Here is an 18,628-nt window from a genome sequence, read left to right as displayed (position 1 = left end):
ACTGAGGGGACAAAGCTCACCCCCAGGAGACACCACCCCCCAGCAAAGCAGTGCTGCTCACCCCCCTGCTCTGATCCCCCAGCAGCCCTTATTCAGAAGATGCCTGGCTCAGAGTCACCCCTGCCCCATCACACTGCTTGCCTCCCAGTCCAGCCATGAGCAGACGCTCCAGTTTGGATCCCACCTTCCCCTGAATCATATCCCACTTTTAAATATTTAAACAGCAATGACCTCGTATAGGGAACACTGACTGCTAAGAAAGAAACTTGCCGTAAACATTTACTCCGAGTGACAAAGACGCCAAACCAGTCAAGGCTAACCTCATCACCTCAGCTTCTCATTGCACGATCTCTGCACGCTGCTAAGTACGAGGAGATTATCTATTCAAACAGGAAATTCTACATTCGGTAGCTGCCTTTAACAGAAGTCTCAAAGGAGTGCAATATACAGTGCCATAAATACAATGCTATGGTCCTGCCAGACCCCTCCCCAGTCACCACCACTCCCCTGGAGGCTTCCCCAGGCTGGTCCCAACCAGGGGGCAGAGCATGGGGAGAAACATGCTACGAAATCAAAAGAAAGAACATCTCTGAAATCTAGCAACAGAATACATAGACTAAAATCCTGAGTTATTTAGGGAAAAAGAAGAACAGTTCTAGTGACTATAATAGTAACTAGATTAGTTAAGAACTACTGAAGTTACAGTGAAAGCTGACAACTCCACACAAGGCTTCAGACAACGCTTGGAACACAACTTACAGCATCAAAAAGAAACTGATGTAAAATAGTCAAGTCAAGAATGGAGTCATCAGGTTCTGTTATTTCAATAAACAAACAATACAGAACAATCCTCTATTAAATTCTGAAATTAAAGTCTTTTAGCACAGCTTTAACTGAGGCTGGAAGAGTAAAAAGCAGAGGGAAAGAATCCCACTTAGTCTGTCACACTCCTGGTGACTTCCTTTTGTTCCCCACCTCACCACAAACTGGAAGAGCTCACAGAAGTCAGCAAGCATAGACCAATCCTTACACCTCTCACGCCTCAAAGCATCTGATTCTCATGCCTTTAAAACACAAAACGTTCAGGCTATTTTGAAAGCTACATCTTGAGACAGCTTCCACTCCGCAAACACGAGGTTTTATTGAAGTCTAAACTTGGCACACACAGAGCTTCAAGTGGAATATCTTTGCAAGCAGTTTGTTAAGAGGCCTTTAAGACTGAGAATGATGAGGTCTATCGTAAAGTGTGTGATATTCTTTGGAAAAAGCCCTTCCCAACTTCTTCATTTTCTTCTGAATTACCTCCAGCAGACAAACAGTGCAAATTGCTAGGTGTCAGTTTTTATAGGTCACAAGAAGGACTTATGGAAAGTTTATCCTGAAAAATGAAATAGGGCTGCTCTATTTCATCAGCTATGACAAAGGTCAATTCTTCAAGCAAAATAATATGAACAAAGCACTCTGCTTGCTAACAGTCTTGATCTGGACTGTTAAGCTTCAAAAAAAAAAAAAAAGAAAATACACTTCTAATGCAGCTACAATGCTTTAAGATCACAAAAGCAGTGGAAATACAAATACACTGACTGTCAGAAACAAATAATCCTGAAGAAAAGAATTAGCTGAAATACAAACTATCCCACAGATTGCAAACAGAATAGTAATAGAAGCAGGAGAAAAAGTAACAATAGCTGCACCCAGAGCTATACTACTACTACGAACTACTGTTTGCAGGGCTGCACTGCATAAAGCAGTTAGATCTGCCATTTCACACCACACATCCCCGCTTTTCCCTGTCAGAGCACCACATCTCTTGTTCGTTCTGCCTCTACATATTGGAACTCAGATACATTTCATGATTAAAGAGTACTGGAAGAGTTACAACTATGAAATGATTGGATCAAGAAGATCTCTAATGTAGTCTGATCACTACTGAAATACGGTACCTGCTAAATGCAGGAAGAGGAACACGAAGTTTTGTTGATGGCAGTTGTGGCAAACTTGTTTATTGAAAACAACATAGGACACCATGTTTCAGACTGAAGCTTATGAATTTACACATGCCTACCCATAGACTGCCTTGTCAAAGGCCATTCCAGATGCAGCCTGAAAAAAAAAGTATGTGAGAAACCCTCACTCCAAGTTCTATTCAGGAACAATAGAAGTACTTACAGCAGGAAGGGTTTGGACAATGAGCAGTAGCACTTCGGCAATGCATTTCTTCAGGAAAAGAACATACTCTGATCCAAACAATAAAAGCAGCCCAGGAAGTACCTGCCAACAGTGCCAGCTCTTCGGCAGAACCTGACTGTCCAGTACTGCATGCTGCTGCCAGCTCTACGGTACGCTCCTGCAGCACCATCCGTTCTTACAAGCCCGTACAGCAAACTCAGCTGCAGACCCCCACTGAAAGCATCTTGTTAAGTAGCATTAGAGCAGTGACAAAGCCTCTCTCAACATGCCCTCCATGTTAGTGAAATACTACAGTGATGACTGTTGCTTTCTCCAAGCATTGCTTTGTACTTTACTGGACAGCCATATTTCACAAGGCAATTTTAGACATATATAATTTTTTTGGTCTATTTTGCATAGTTAGCTAAACTATGGAACCATGACTCCTTCTCCAAAGCAGATCAACATCTCATTAAATTATGCAGCTTACTACTTCAGCTTACTAAAAACAAGTTATAACCTAAAACAGGTATGAATCATTAATGATGTCGGAACAAACGTGATTAAAATCTGTGGAGAAAGCAGCATTTTATTCCTAGATTAAGATCATTGGTCAGTATTTATGATCAAAAGTTAACACAAAAATCTAAAACGCTGCTGCAAAGAAATGATGTGTGTTGTTTAGTAACAAATATATCTACAGATACAGTTCATATTTCCTAAATATTGTAATTGTGGTGCTAAGCAGGCACCATACACTACACTTGGCCATGAACATCCAAAAACGTCACCCCAATACAAAGCAAAACACAAGTGGCTTGCTGTTTTTTGCAACACTGCTACAAAAGAAGTCTAATGTTTCTCAACATGAGATGCCTCATGTTCATACTCCTTCCGTACACCTTCACACCAAAGAAGCTGACCACACAGCTGGAACTCAGAATTAGCAAAACACAAGGAGCAGGATATAGGGATCATCTGAAAGGCAAATGCTTGCTGGAGTTTTCTCCTGTGAAAACATTCAGGGTCTTTCATCAGGCTATATTTACCACTAGATTCTATGTGAGAAAGACAACTGGATTTTACATCTCCCCTTCTGAAATGCCATGCATTAAAAAGACCCAATTTTTCTTGCAGTATTTGAAAAGAATATTGCTACAGCAAAATATTGTTAAGAAACAGCTGCTACAAGTATGCATGCATGTAACCAAGAAATGCTTCTCCTCATAAAGCCTGTTAACTCACAGGGACATATAGTTTTCTGCCACGTTGACAAAATCCATTTTCCAGATACAAATTTCAAAATTGGTTGGGAAATTCACTCTAAAGAAGCTCTCAGAAAACAGAACGACAAAAAACAGTTATTACTAGGAATCCCAAAGAGGGTTTAGAAAGAGAGGTTTATCTAACATTATTTACATCATGCCACTTGTATACAAATAAACAGTCTCTTAAACCTGTATTTTTGAAATGTCTAATGCGAGTGCACTCAGCCAGAAAATACCCAACTTTGGCAATATGGGCAAGCAACTAATAAAAATCATCACTGACCTGAGCAACAGAGGCAGAAAAACTTACCTCCTCTGCCCTTGTACCTTAATTCTGTTCTTGAGCACTTCATAGAATCACAGAATGGTTTGGGTTGAAAGGGACCTAAGCTCATCCAGTTCCACCCCCATGCCCAGAGCTTTCTCTTCTCCATGCCAAACAATCCCAGCTCCCACCCGTCTCCATATGAAGGGTGCTCCTGCCCTCTGAACATCTTCGTGGCCTCCTCTGGACCCATGCCAACAGCTCAGCATCCTTTTTGCACTGGGGGCGCAGACCTGGATGCAGTACTGCAGGTGGGACAGAGCACAGGGGGGGGTCAGCCCCCTCCCTGCCTGCTGCCGTCACTCTGCTTACGCAGCCCAGGCCACAGTTGGTCTTCAGGGCTGCAGCTGCACACTGCTAGCTCAGGTCAAGCTTAACTGTTCAGCACTTTGACAACCTCTCCTCTCTGCCCTAAGCAGGATTTAAGTGAAGAAACCCCACAAGCTATGCAAATAAACTGCACTAAACCAGAACTTACAAAAGAAAAAGGGAGGGAAAAAAAAAAGAAAGCACAAAAACAGACCAACATCCTGTTTTAAGTAATTAAATAAGAGAAGAATGGGCACATCCACAAATAAGAATACAAGAAGTATACCTTCTGATTCTTCTCAGTTAAAGCTACTATTCAAACTGAGAAGAACCAGGCTATTTGACAGACAAGACCTCATGCATTGAGTGAGTTTGTTGTCATTCTGGTCATTATCCTTCAAAGTCGTTCTGAGGAAGCTGCAGAATCCACAGTACTTGAAATCCATGGCTTTTTTTTTTTTTTTTTTTTGCTGAAACTAGACCAAATATCAAGGCACAGTAACGTGACACTACAAAAAAAATAGTCACAAAATCCTCAAGTTATTAGTTTTGCAGTATCGTCCTAAGCACAAACATAGCTGAACTAGGTTCCTTCACAGAAATGAAGCACATACAGTAAGAGGTGCAGTCAAGAACTAACACATGAATGTTCACTCAACAAGTAGTATAGCATCTAGTCTTAAAATAACCCAAAGCAGTCGTTTTTGTGTTTTGCATACTATGACAATCTCTTAGATCTCCTCACCCCAAAAATTTTGCATCAAAACTATTCTGTAGAAAACAGTGAATAATATAAATATAGCTTTGGTTAGCCAAAAGGCAGCTAGAATTCGCCCAACACAAAACCAGGAAAGGACAGAACAGAACCAACACTGCGTGGTCTGCAGGACTGGGGAAAGGATTCAATCTCTTCTGCACTATTTTTTTTTTTTTGTATTCCCTGGAGACGTGCTACTAATTATTTTTAAGCTAAAAAAAAAATCATAGCAGACATAAGCTGTACTTCCTCAAAAGCCCAAGCCTCAAGTTCCAGATATCAGTAGAGAGCTAAAAAAAATTAATAGTTCTTCTCTAAATGCTTTGTCAAGAAAGTACCATCCTGTGTATTTCATGAACAGTTTGTTGCAAGACCTTTCCAAGGGGTTAGGAATACCATCTTCCTGGCCTGCTATAACTGAAGTCCTGAGTTTTCCTTGCAGGAAACCCACCAGGCTAGCAGGTTTTATAGTCACAGCATAGAGTGCTGCACTTCCCCTCACTGGAAGCAGCAGGACATACGATGCCTGCCCACTGCCCATAGCCAAGTGAAAACGCTTGTCCTCAGCATCCAAAAACCAAAAAGACAAACTAACCCAAAACAAAACTGGGAAGCATGCAGGCTTTATGAAGAAATCCCCGAACGCTTTTTAGCAGCATGAGAAAAATACACTACTACAATTGTTTTATTTTGTCTAGACGCTTTCCTGCCTTAGCTTTCCTATTCTTAAGCATTCTTCAGGCTTGTATTTGTTTTCCAAAAAGAAAACAAAAAAAGCCCAAGATAGTCTCTACCAAAGAATGTGGGCTTTTTTTCTTTTCTTCCTCTCTTTTCTTCTTTTTCTTCTTTTTAAGGAATACATTGGCTGAAAAAAACTTGCAACTTCTCCTCACCTCCAATCTCCTTTGTCAGTGTTTACTCCTCCTCAGTAACCAACAAGAGGTGTCACCAGGACATAAAGGCTCCCATTAACTATTACGTAGCTGCTTTATCGCCTACATTTCAGACTTCTAGATACTTCAAGTCTGTGACAAACAACACTTTGACAGCAATCACTCTGTTTCAGTAGAAAATTCAAGTTTAACCATCCTTACTGCAAAAATTATGCCAGGTTTAAGAACTTTTCCTGACTCCTTCCATGAATTATCTTCTGCATTTATACTGAGGTGAACAGATAAAACAAGTTGCAAAGTCCTGAGATCCAGAGCTGTGGCCTACAACCATTTAAGTGCAGTACCTTAAATACAACAAGAATGCAGAATTTCTGCAGACTTCTCAAATAGCTACAATTTGGATCCTAGTACAAGTCTAGATATTATTGTAGCACAAAATACAGGGACAGTCTGCTCAGACAAAACATCTGCTGCATCAGCTATTCCCCAAAAGATGATCCCTTCATTAGTAGTCACATGTGCTTAGAACAGCAATCTTACACGAGAAAAAAAGCCCTTGTTTTTTCCCATATTATTGTCACAGTACATATTTCATCAGCCCAACTTGCAAAACATCAAATAGGCAATTATGCAAGCTAATTAGCTCATTTTGTTACTTGTGCTTCGGACAACAAAGCTTGAAGAAACACTTCAGTAACTTCCAGAAAAATGAGTTTCTTGTAGCAAACCTTTAATCATCTTGCTGAGTATTTTTTTAGAATATGAAGCATGAAGTGGTTTTTCACAACGAACAGACATCTTCAATGGCAATGCTTGTACTTTTCTCATTCATTTATAAGAAGAGTACAGAAACATAACATTAACAGCTTTGTTTAGTAAATGGAGACTGATATGCAAACAAGAGGATTCAATAATCCAAATGCCTGGATTTGTTCCAGTATCTTTGCTGTGGAGATCTTAAGTACTGCTTTCATCCACACTACGCTCATGTGTCCTCCTATATCACTGGTTCCCAAAAGCAACATTTAGCTCACCAATTTACTCTGGTTTTGTTTCTCTTCTGGGAGATTTTAAGAGGACACTATGACTAATTTTGAAGCCTTGTCTACAGATCTCTAATGGATGCATTTAGACCACTACATTTAGACATTTAGTTTGAGATAATATCGAAAATATGACTGAGGCAGATCAGAAAGTACTTCGGACCTACAGAAAAGAGTTGATAAGCAGGCATCCCAAATAGCACAAACATGTTTTAAGAGTTGTTTGTAAGCATTGCTTCAAAGTGGCATAATCACTGTATGTACCATAACACATGAACAGGGCTGCACGCAGCAAGAGAAGTATTTGGAGGACAGGGGGAGAGAAAGGATTAGGGGGAAAAGACAGAGGATACTTGTCACATGAGAGACATCTGCTGTGACTCATGCTCTAATGGAGGAGAGCACCCTACAATAAATCAGTCTTCAGGAACAACTGTCCAAACCTCAGCCTATGACTGCTTGTGTGCACAGGACAATATGTACCTAACAAGCTCTAAAAATTTCCCTTCCCCAAAAACAAGCTAACCTTGAACAGTGTGCAAACTGGATGCAGACACAGCCATCTCCCAGTTCTGAAGGAAGAGAAATAAGATATATGCTATGACTACCCAGCTTAAAAAGGAGCTTCGATTAAGTAGTTCTCCTCTATGCAACAGCAGGTCATTATAAATACCACCTCAAAGTATGTAGGAAAAACAAGAAAAAGTTTTTTTCCATTAAAGTAAAAGGCTAAACAAACATAAACATTTTTTTTCCTGAAGAAAAAAAACAACTTAAGCAGTCTGCTGAAAAGAACATCTTAAAACACAAACGCAATTGTAAAGTATAGAATCACAAGCCTATACAAGACTGACACTTTACTTAGGCCATATAGATGATCATGAATGAAAATTTGGTGAAGGGAACCATCTAAGAAAGTGGATTCTTCTTATACGCTAAGCCTTGGTAGGAATTCTGCCACATAACTCCAGTAAGTAAGTAAACTGCTCTGCTAGGCTGAGTATGAACTGGTTACAAAACCAAACCTATCCTACCTGCTGTCAGAACAAACACATGATGACTCTGGTTAGTGCTTACAGAACAAGCTTTAAAAAGCCATAAAGGAACATCAGCAACATGGGCTTCATGAGGGCAACAACTTCTCTAAGCTGAGGCAGGCCCAAGGCCCTGAAAGGGGCTTGAGCAGATGACATGCCTTCACCACCCACCACTCTCCATTTCACAGAAAAATCCCTTCAGCTGTCCCAGCTCCACAATGTTTTGGGGTTGTGGGGTCATCTGAGAGAGCTGAGAAGGAAAAGGGACAGTTAAATCAAAGCGACGTAGCAATACAGGAAAAGAGGTAACAACACGATGACTAGGAAAGGCTGCTGGGGAAAGCACCAGCACCAAGGACAGGCTCCAGTCACATCTCCATGCTCCCGTGCTAAACTAAAAATAATGCAGGAGAGGAATTCTCCATCATCCTGCTAGCACAAAGGGAGTGAACAGCTGCTGAACATTGCTAAACACTTGACCCTAAAATATCACTACCCTCATCCACCACTGCGTTAGTGACTAGCCTAAAAATCAGCAAAGGACTGCACAAATCTATGCAAGAAACCTCAGCTCCTGAGTTTTCATGTGTGGAGCAACAAGACCAGTCTGTAGAGAAACTGCTTATGAGCAGGACGACTCCTGGGAAACAAGTAGTCCTCACATATTAAGAGACATTATCATGTGCACAGTATTGCTTCAATGCCAACATTTGCTACATTTTTACCTAAGTTCTGTCTCACATGCTCCCAGTATGCCTGTTAGAATTGGCTTCAGAACTTCAGTTAGGTGACATCCAGCTCTTCAGGACTGTAGCACTGTCTTTGGTGCCTTAAACAGACACCTTCCCAATCATTTGAAGGAGTACTAAATTACTGCAGACAAGCAATGACTAAGTCTTGGTGACTGCTATGGCCACATGCATCCCATGGTGAAGATGGTTCACCATGCATGATGGCATGCTACAGTATGAACACTGGTTAATATGGCCCTAAAACACATTTTTTTCCCCTCCTAAATCCCAGCATTTAGTGCACAGGCACTTAGAATAAGTTAAAGTAAAATCCCTTTTGTCCAGGGACTTAGTGTTGTAAAGGGAATACATAACTGCTCCACACCACTGCTAGGGGTGACGTTTTAGATGGGGACAATGCACAAGTCTCAGCTGCTGGTGGACTGAAAATACAGGAGCTTAAGGAATACAGCCACTTGGCAACTCAATGAGACTAAAAAATGAAAGCTGAAACTATAAATCACTTTCTCTGATTTGTTCCGAAGTATACCAAAAAAACACCCCAAACAACCCCAAACAAGGAATAGAAAGCTGCTACTCCAATTTCATTTGAATGAATTAATATTTCATCTGAATTCTTCAAAAATAGGTGTGGATCAAATTAAGCCTTCACTTTCCAAGCAAATTCTGGTAGTTACACTACAATCCTATGTTTGACTGTAAATTGTATTTGCTCAAAAAGCTGAGCAGTCAGTACATCATTCCAATAGCCTTTGAGTTTATTGCTGATATCAGAAAAAGTTGATCTGGGGACAATTCCTATTTATCAAGCCAAAAGTTCCACAAAGAAAAGAGGTCAAGAGGAAAACTGGCACTGTTGACTGCCATTTAAATTCGGTTTTCACTCAAATACACCTCCTTTCTTTCTCACTGCACTTCTGTAGCAACCACAGCACAATCACTGGATTCATCCAAGCACCTCGAAACAACTTAAAGCTAAATAAGTTTCCTAGTTATGACAAAAATACCACGTGAGGAGAAACTCAGCACCTCTGGACAGGTGTCCTTTACTTACAGCTAGAACAGAGTTAATGGTCGATGAGCAGAACTCCTAGCTGCATTGCACATTTGGCACGCCAGGTACCCCAGATCAATTCAAATCCTGTCTGATGTGCTTTCCTCCAGAACCACGGGGTTTCTAGTGTACCACACTAAAATAAGATTCTGGTTTATGAGCAGCTGCTGCTGAACAGCAGACAGGAAGTTAAGCTGCATTAGAAACGAGATGGAGAATAGTATTAGAAAGGGGAGGGGAAGTAAAACAACTTCACACACTTCTTCAGTGTGGTAACTGATACTGAGGGTAGAAAGACCAGGCTATATATATATGGCATTGAGTTTAAGAAATAAAAAAATACAAATGTTTTATCTTACCATAAAAAGTGTACAAAATAAACTATGGAAATAAAAAAGCTAATCTCACCTCACAGTTCAGAACAAAGCAAGGGGACTTTCAAAAAAAATGTTAAGAAGCACTGACACCCTCACATACACACTGAGCTAGAAGTTTATGTGGGATTGATACAGGACTGAAGTAAAAATTAACAAAACTCCATGAAGTACGAGAGAACTAGTTTAAGTAATTAATGATACTGGAGAACCAAGGAGAAAATAAAGCTCTCTGTTTCACTCCAGGATTCAATTACAGGAGATTTCAGGCAACAGATGACACTACTACACTGTTTGACTCTGAATTTCTTAAAAACATCTATTCAAGCGTTTTTGAAGGAAAGAAGAAATAGGCATTAGTTGACCACAGACAGGACCAGGAAGTCTCTGATGATTAAGGTATCCAGAAAGAGGACATGCATTCAACCTGACACCCTCCCCACCCCATACAAGACAGTAATAAAACAGTGTTCTATGATTTTTACAGTCAAGGAGTCTAGGGAGCAATTTTTAGGGCTATGTGTATTTTTGCTCATAGCAAAGTAATACAATTACTTTTGCTACAGGACAAAGAGAGCACAAGACATTAAAGCCACTGCAAATAAAAGGAAGACGTTTGAGTTTAAAGTGAGCGGAAATATGAAGAGAACTCCTAGCTACTCTATTTTTGAGCAGATCAGGTACTCAACTAGAGGCCTTCCCACGCATCGCAAACATCAGAAGCGTCACACTGGAAGTCAAATTAAGCATAGGAAAAACCCCCGAGTGAGGAAATACCAGACTGAAAAACCTCAGGCCGATGAAATGAACGTTCAGAGTCCTGAGTTCCAGGTGGATTCACAAGGGTCTCTCTCTTTCGGGAACTCAACCATTTAAAGAGGTAATTCTAGCAGATGCCGCACTGCTGACTTGGTCAATTTGTGTACAAAGCTGCTCAGGCACAACAGCAACACACAAACTCTGGATAAACTATTTTGGGCCATGACTTGCTTGGCCAAACACTGAACCAGAATTCCAGAATAGAAATATTCTAGCACAGTAAGTTTATCTACATGCTAGATCTCAAACTAATGCCTAAAATAATAATTAACTGACAGCTCCCCCCATAGCCTTTTTTATTCACATAATTAAAAACATGCCCTGCTGGCTGAAGTCCAGTGATGAACAAACACACATTATGCACTGCCTCAAGAATCAAAGCTCATAAAACAATGTTGCACAGAGCTACAAAAAAATCACATGGTTTTAAGAGACTCCTGAAGCCTGTGAAAGAAATTCTTAATAAAGCTAGGCTACAGGAATCCATGGAGAAGAAAAATCTCAGACACTTCAAATGATAAAACACTTTACACTATCAGCAGAAACAGTTAGCAGCTCTCTGCTATTCTGCTTACTTCTCTCTGAAGTTATGGGAGTGGCTTTCAGACAAGTTTAATTCTGTGCAGAGCAAGCCTGCATTCACATGTGATTTACAACAGTAAAGTCTCATTACAATGGCGAATCTGTGCTTTGTTCATACTGGAGCACAGTTCCAATCCCACTGAACAGCTTGTCCACCTCCAACCTGATGCAGATGAAATATTCTAAGAGATTTAGTGAAGCACTCTAGAATTTACTGTAAACAGACATAAAACAGGGAGCGGCACACATTAACGAGGCTCATGTTCTATTTTAATACGCAGCGTGTCTGCCCAGTTCTTACACCAATTATGACAACACAAGAAAATGGATGAAATACTTCTCAGTACTTGAAGAAATCATTCAGAGAAGACAAAAAGTTAGAAACGTCACAGAAGTAAATAAAATTATTTTTCAACTGGCAAGAAGAGAGACTTCAGTCTTCTTACACATCACAAGAAAAATTCCTCATTCAATTGTGAGCCAGAATCAATATTTTTCAATAAGAGCCAGATTCAGTTCAGTTTCCTTAGCAAAGCACTCAGTACCCAGCACAGCCAACTTCACTCCTTCTCCCCCAATTTGTCAAGCCTCTGGAAGCCTCACAGGACTAAACGGAAAACAATTTTTTTCAAAAATAACTCATTAACTTGAATTCCAAATACCATATCTGCCCTCAGGAATTTTTTTTTTCTTCCAACCAGGTTTTCCTAGTATAGGAAATATTTATCTTCCACCTAGCAGCATTTAAAAAGAACCAATATGCCACTAAACCTGAATATGCTTCAGATATTTCCTGCAGCCTGTTAGATTTGGTTGCATTTGCTGCCACTTGTTATAAGATTGGGCATACATTTTTAGACAAAAGGAAGAACTTTATGGTCTCTTGAAATCTTCGAAGTCAAAAAACTATACAGAATTAAGGCTGAGGGGGCTCAAGTGCTGGTCCAAACCCAGTGAGGTCAGCATAAAGTCTCCTTAAGGACTTCAGCCACTTTTGGATCTACAGTAACATAGGTAAGAGACAGCACCTCCGTTTTTAAAGTTATGTTTCTCCTGTAGAAACAGAACCAGTTATAAGTGATTTCAATAACTTTACTCTAACCAGACTTTAAATCTAATACAGTTTCACAGTATCATCACTGTCATTAAGGAATTCGCGCTTTGCATATCAGTTCATCAGACAACCACCACAGAAAAGAAAAATAAAATCACAAATGAACTTTGAAAGCAATTCTTATTCTGTATTATCACTCACGGTGAAACTGAGGAAAAAAAAAAAAAAAGATTCCATTGAACAGCACGCTGAATTCTTGCTGTATCAACTGGTAGCCTGAGACCCAGTGAAGTAACCTGCTCAGAATGCAAGTTCACATTTGCTGATGCCAACTTGCTGGCTGAGGTCTAACTTCTGTACCATTCTAGAAGCACCTTCTCTGTATTAGTAAGTTAAACTGATCTCCAAAATGTTATCATACCACGACCACAGAAATAAAGCTCTGATCTTTGAAATAATAAAAAGCCACTGGGACTGGCATGTGTTTCCCCCCAAAAATATGAGCATGCTTTAAAACAGAATGATATCAGAGTTTATCGTGCCAGCTCACAGTTGTACTCATATGACTACATGCAACCAGAAGTGAGTTATTGGCAATTCTGCAACATACATGCAATCCATACTAATAACAAGACCATCAGCATAGTATAAAAATGTCTTCCACTGGCAGCAATTTCCTTCTTACCTTGCCTCCTTCTCTCTCAAAGTCGACATACTCCCGGGTTGGTGTCTGCCGCTGCTCCCCCTGCCAGCTGGCCGGAAAAAACTGGAGAGACAGATTGGTTCCCGTGGCCACAAAAGCCTTTTAGAAAAATCAATACAAACAGGATCAGGGAGCAAGACATTACATAAATTATGCAGGCAGTCATTTATTTTTACATCAGTTTATGTCTTAAGCTAGGCAGCATAGAGAATACTTAAAGTCAAAAACATGCACTCATCATTTTTCTTAAGTATTAAGTTACAAACATCTGATTCCATTTTGACAACATTTGCCATTGGCTGCTTTGGATATAAAATACAACATGGAATCAATACTCCTTTCAAATCAGTTTTGCTGACATTAGAATCTGTCATTTTGGTTCTGTATGGATATGCTACACCAACTCAGGATCTGAAACATTAAAAATTGCCCATGCTTTTTAAAGAGCTTGCATATCTCTAAAAAGAAGTACTTCTGAAGGAAAATGAACTCCAGAGACCTGTTACTAGGAACAGCTTTGTTCAAAGAAAAGAACACGCTTCTTAGAATATATACTTGCACCTGGATGTTCAGTTCTGTGAACTGAAACAGAGATGTTCCTCGTGTACTGTCCACAGACAAGTAAGAGTCAATACAGCTCTATTAAGCATTGTAGGACTAAGTCGTGCTGTCACATTAAGACACCAGTGAAATCCAAGACGCTGTGTCAGAGAGAATACATTGGAGCAGGAATTCTCAGCGGCAGCCCTTTGTAAAATCATTAAAGGGACTGAATTACTGGGAAAAGCATACACTGCTACCAAGTGAATGTTTCCTACAGCTTCAAATGAAAATAAGATTCTGTTTTCTTTACAAACTCTCCATATTTATTTGCACATCTTATCAGCCCCATGGAGCGCACTGCATGCCAACTTCTAGATGGGGAGGCATTTTTTTTCTTCCCACCAATGGAAACCTGATTCAGGGTATTTCCCTTCTGTGGTACGCTGCAATGTGTCCTGGAAGCATGCAAATCCTGCAGGGTACTGCCAGAATACAACTCCACTCAAAATCTCAGGGTCAAATATATTTTGTCGCAGTCAAACAATACTGTATTGATTACCAGGATCACTTAGATTTAAACGGTCATTATCTCAGAACACAATTTTTCTTGAAAGCCATAGGAACACCACTAACAGCTGCCTTTTCCTGACAAGCAGATTCCTTTCAAGCAGCCCAGAATTCAGCAACTTGGTAGTATAAATACGACTGCGCTGCTATCTATGACACAATAGCTCTACATGTTATTTAAGACAGTTCCGGTCATGTACTGCAACACTGTCACAGGATTAATATCTCCCATTTTGAAAGTAGAAGTGCTTTGTCTCGTCTTTTCCCTCCTCAACGAGGGAGACTAACACTCTGCAATCACATCCCATTCCAGACTACTTTTAAAAGATTTTTTTATTCAATTTTATTTATTTAATCTCCTGTTCAGCCTGTTCTCAATGCCACTGAAACTGAACAATCAGTTCTGCTCGCACTGAAGGGATGTTGCACTGTACATGAGTATTTGTTTGCTGTACAAAACCCAAAGGCACATGTCAATCTATGTAACAGAACCTGCACCGAGGCTGTGCTTGCACAAATATAAAGAATCAAAGCTGTGACGGCTGCAGACCATCAGCATTTGATTACCTTGCATTATCCCCTTCACTACTCCAAGTAATTCTGTTTACATATTAACAAAAAAAATACTACTCACCCTCACCACTTTGCCTGTTCAAGAACTATTTTCCCATCTCTGAACATCTTTAGCAAATACATCTTTTCTGCTCCTTAATTTAGGCACTTAAAACCAAGTGTCAAGGAACGAGATCCCGGAGTGCAGAGCAGACGTCTGCAGTGCTCCAGACCGCTCCAGATCCCACAGGCCCTGAGGGCACTGGGCAGGAGAGCTGCACTCTCCCTGGGAAACTGAGTGAGATTCAGAAGTACCCCATGCCTAAACTTGTGCTGGAGAACTGTGAAAAAGCATGGGAAAATATTAGAGAAAAAAAGAAAATGAAAGTACGCAAATTTTCACATCCTCACAGAGTCATGCAGGCAACATCCAGACCATAAGTGCCTCAGAAGCTGTGTGGCAAACCTGCTCTCTCGATTTTTGAAGCCCGTTTCCTCTCTTTGTGCAGATAAAACCGACCAATTAAAACACCCTGCCTCAAAATCTTCAGTCGGTACTGAAAAATACAAGAATAGCCTCACTAGTAACCACACAGAACTACTCTGGACCCCACATTTTTGTTGTTACTAAACAAATAAATATATGAGAAGAACAATAATCAGACCACCACTTTGGTAATAAAACTGAAATTAAGTACATTGTTATTTGCTACGCAGAGCATTTTAAAGCTCAGTCTGAAGCACTAGGAGCCCACCAGGTAGCATGAAGGTGGTACGACCTACATCCAGACAGCATAAAACCATGCTAACACCCTCCAATGGAGCACAGTTCAGAAGCCTCCAAAAACAAAACAGACATGTAATGTTATTCTCAAGTTATCGAAGCAATTTAATACCAGTGAAGCAGTAACTTGATTTGGTATTCCACGTGTTCTTCTCCTATTAGTATCGGTAATTATTTTCCTTACGCAAACAAGAGCCATTTGATAAAAGGAAGCAACAACCTACTGCCAGTTCTATGTTAGAGCCTTCAGCTGCCCTCTGTTTCCATTTTTTGTCTGCTGGAAAAATATGTAAGGTCATTTGCTGAGGCTCCCTTTAGAGATAAAAGACTAAATCCTTGATGTCTGGAAAAACATTCAAGATGAAAAAAACGAGACGGACAGCTCTTCTTAACATCAGTCATTACACACACTGCGTCTCCAAATAAACCCGACTACTTGTGCCTTGTTCGCAGAACAAAACCAGATGTTTCAGATCAAGAAATGTAGAGGCTGTTTTATAATTAAGTCGATGAAAAAATATGTAGAACAGACATTGCTGGTGGCTTCCCTTCCAAGGGATGGGGCTCTGGCAAAGACAGACAGCACGCTTAGAAGTGCAGAGGTGAAACTACAGTGATTTCTCATTTACTGAAATAACGGCATACATCGCATTGAAAGCCAGTTAGCAGCTGAACGTCTTTCGTCCCCTTTTATTTTCCCTTTTGAAGGGAAGGACTGAGGCACTCCACACTTTCACCTGCTCAGGAGCCCACAGGCCAGCAGCCCACTTCCCTTACCTCCCCATTGTTTCCCTGGCAACTTTTTAACGCCAGCAAACACACACACACAATGAGAAATGAGTGTAAAAACACAGCAGCACAGGAGCCAAAAAACATAGGTAACGAGCTTAGGTAAGCCTAGTTCAAATGAAGTTCCTTAGTAAAAGGGTGTCCTACTCACTACTACCAATGAGCGGGATCTGTCTCGGCAATTAGCACTCAGCTACACTGCAGCGTGGCTGTGCAGGCAGGGTGTCATCACGAGCTGAGAGAGCCAAAGAGCCGTCCCAGACCGAGCGTGGAGAACGCAGGGGTCTGCCTACGGGAAGGAAACTCCTACCTCGCTCTGTCATAAATGGAGAAGGGCTGACCCGTGCGTGCGCCCAGCTACGATTTCGGAGCGGCGCGGTGTGACACGGCGGTAAGGCGGCGATCAACCAGGAAACAGCCGCCAGCTCGCCGCGCTCACAGCCACGCCGCGCTCGGCTGCAGCTCCGAGGAGCGCAAACCTGCCGTCCGGTGAGCGAGCGAGGAAAGTTGCCAACACCAAGTTTGAAAAGCGTCCGATTTAGCTCGGGCGAGCATCACCCGGCTCGGGCAGAACTTTTCTCCAGTGCCTTCTGGACAACGTTACTCGTCCCGGAAAGGCGCCGTACCCCCGGGAGCTGCGGGCAGCGCGGCCCGAGGCGCGGACGGGACCCGGCAACCGCCCCGCTGACAGTACGGCGGGGCCCGCGGGCGGCACGGCCGGCACTTACGATCTCGGAGCGGCCGTCGCGGCAGGCGTTCTGGAAGCGGGCCTGCCTCTCCTCGTGGGGCCGGTCCCTGAAGCCGGTGTACTTGATCTGCGGGAACAGGGCGCAATCAGAGCCGCGCCGCGCCGATAAGCACAGCGCACAGACTGCGCTCCCCGCCCTCCCCGGGCCCTCCGCGCAAACTTTCCGCCCGCCGCCGCACCTCGCACTCGCGGCTCAGCTTCCTGAAGAACTCCTCGTTCTCGAACTTGCTGCGCTGGTCGGGGACGACCCGCGGCATGGTGCCGGGCCGCCGCTGCCCTCCGCCCGCCCCGCGCTGTCCCGGCCCCGCCACTCGCCTCGCCCTTTGTTAGCCCCCGCCGGAGCCCCCCCCCTCCCGCTCCCTCCTCCCTCCCTTCTCCCCTCTCCTCCGCTCCTCCCGCCGCGCGCGCACAGCCGCTGCCGCCGCCCCCTCTGCTCTCCCTCCCTCCCCTCCGACTTCCTCCCCGCCTCGCGAACTCCGCCGAACAGCCGCGCCATTCACAACTCCGCGCCGCCGCCGCGCATGCGCCGCGTCGCGCCGCGCCGCGCCCCGGGGGCTCGCGCGCCTCCCTCGGAGGCGGGAAGGGGGGGAGGCGGGAATCGAGCGACGTCCTCCGCCCGCAGCGAGCCGCCCCCTCAGGGCTGGGGCAGCCGGGAGCCCCCGGCGTCTCTCTGCCGAGCCGGCTCCCGCGGTAGTTTCCGGCTTCCTACTGCGGGGGCGAGCGGCCCCAGTGCTGCTTGGGGGCGGGCGCCCTCAGCCCTACGGTGGGCACAGTCCTTTCAGTCGTCGTCAGTCTCTTCAGCCTTCTGCGCCCTACGGTGGGCACAGCCCCCTCAGCCTCCCAGGACCCTTCAGCCCCCTCAGCCCTACAGTGAGCACAGTCCCCTCAGCCCCATGGTGGGTGCAGTCCCCTCAGTCTCCCTCAGCTCCCTCAGTTCCCTCAGCCACATTCAGTTCACTTCCAAGGCCCAAAACACAGCACCGACTGCCACTCACTTCAGTCCTCTGCCAGGGCCTTGCCCCTACAGGACACACACCACCTGTCCCAAACCCTTTATACCACCCTCACCTCCATTAGTAACTTTTCCTGCAGTCCTCGGCTGCTCCTCAGCAGCCCAGGAGTGCTGTGAGGGTATAGGTGCTCTCGCCAAAAGCGCTTGGGTAGCACGCTGCCTATTGCCAGCTTAAAAATATTAGAGCGTATTAGATCTTTCGATAAAGAAATGAGGTTTTCTAATCTCTCAGCATTACAATCTTAACTTTACACATACTCATGCAAATTGGAAGAGGGCGATGCTAAGGTTAGCCAGAAGGCACGATCTGAATCAAGCGTGAGCAAATTAATAAAAACGAGGGAAGCGTCTGTATTCCTTAATTGTGTACGGACTTCATCAAAAAACTGCTGATGTTGTGTGCACGTGTAGAAAAAAAATTACATGGGAAGTTTAATACATTTGGGCAGTAACTCCAGGTGCATTAAAGCTGTGTCTTCCCACTGTCAGTGTGT

The 18,628-nt window shown here is 43.0% G+C and overlaps 1 protein-coding gene across 4 annotated transcripts in view; it reads right to left on the bottom strand.

Annotated features, from left to right (window-relative positions):
* Positions 1–17,645, bottom strand: part of CBFB (core-binding factor beta subunit) — a 42,503-nt gene extending 24,858 nt beyond the window's left edge. For 2 of the 4 annotated variants that reach the window (XM_046899379.1, XM_046899378.1), the window contains exons 1-3: positions 17,589–17,645; positions 17,103–17,189; positions 13,122–13,238 (exon numbers count right to left, since the gene is read on the bottom strand). In XM_046899379.1, the coding sequence (XP_046755335.1) occupies positions 13,122–13,238; positions 17,103–17,189; positions 17,589–17,618 (234 nt within the window). In that variant the 5' untranslated portion in view covers positions 17,619–17,645. Of the gene's footprint in view, positions 1–13,121; positions 13,239–17,102; positions 17,190–17,301; positions 17,418–17,588 lie in introns of those variants that run through there. The other 2 variants (NM_204570.4, NM_001389362.2) reach the window with 1 other exon arrangement.
* Positions 17,646–18,628: the final 983 nt, after the last annotated feature.

Source organism: Gallus gallus, chromosome 11, assembly GCF_016699485.2.
Source record: "Gallus gallus isolate bGalGal1 chromosome 11, bGalGal1.mat.broiler.GRCg7b, whole genome shotgun sequence".
Classification (NCBI taxonomy): Eukaryota; Metazoa; Chordata; class Aves; order Galliformes; family Phasianidae; genus Gallus; species Gallus gallus.
This window is presented reverse-complemented; position numbering and strand designations above follow the sequence as displayed.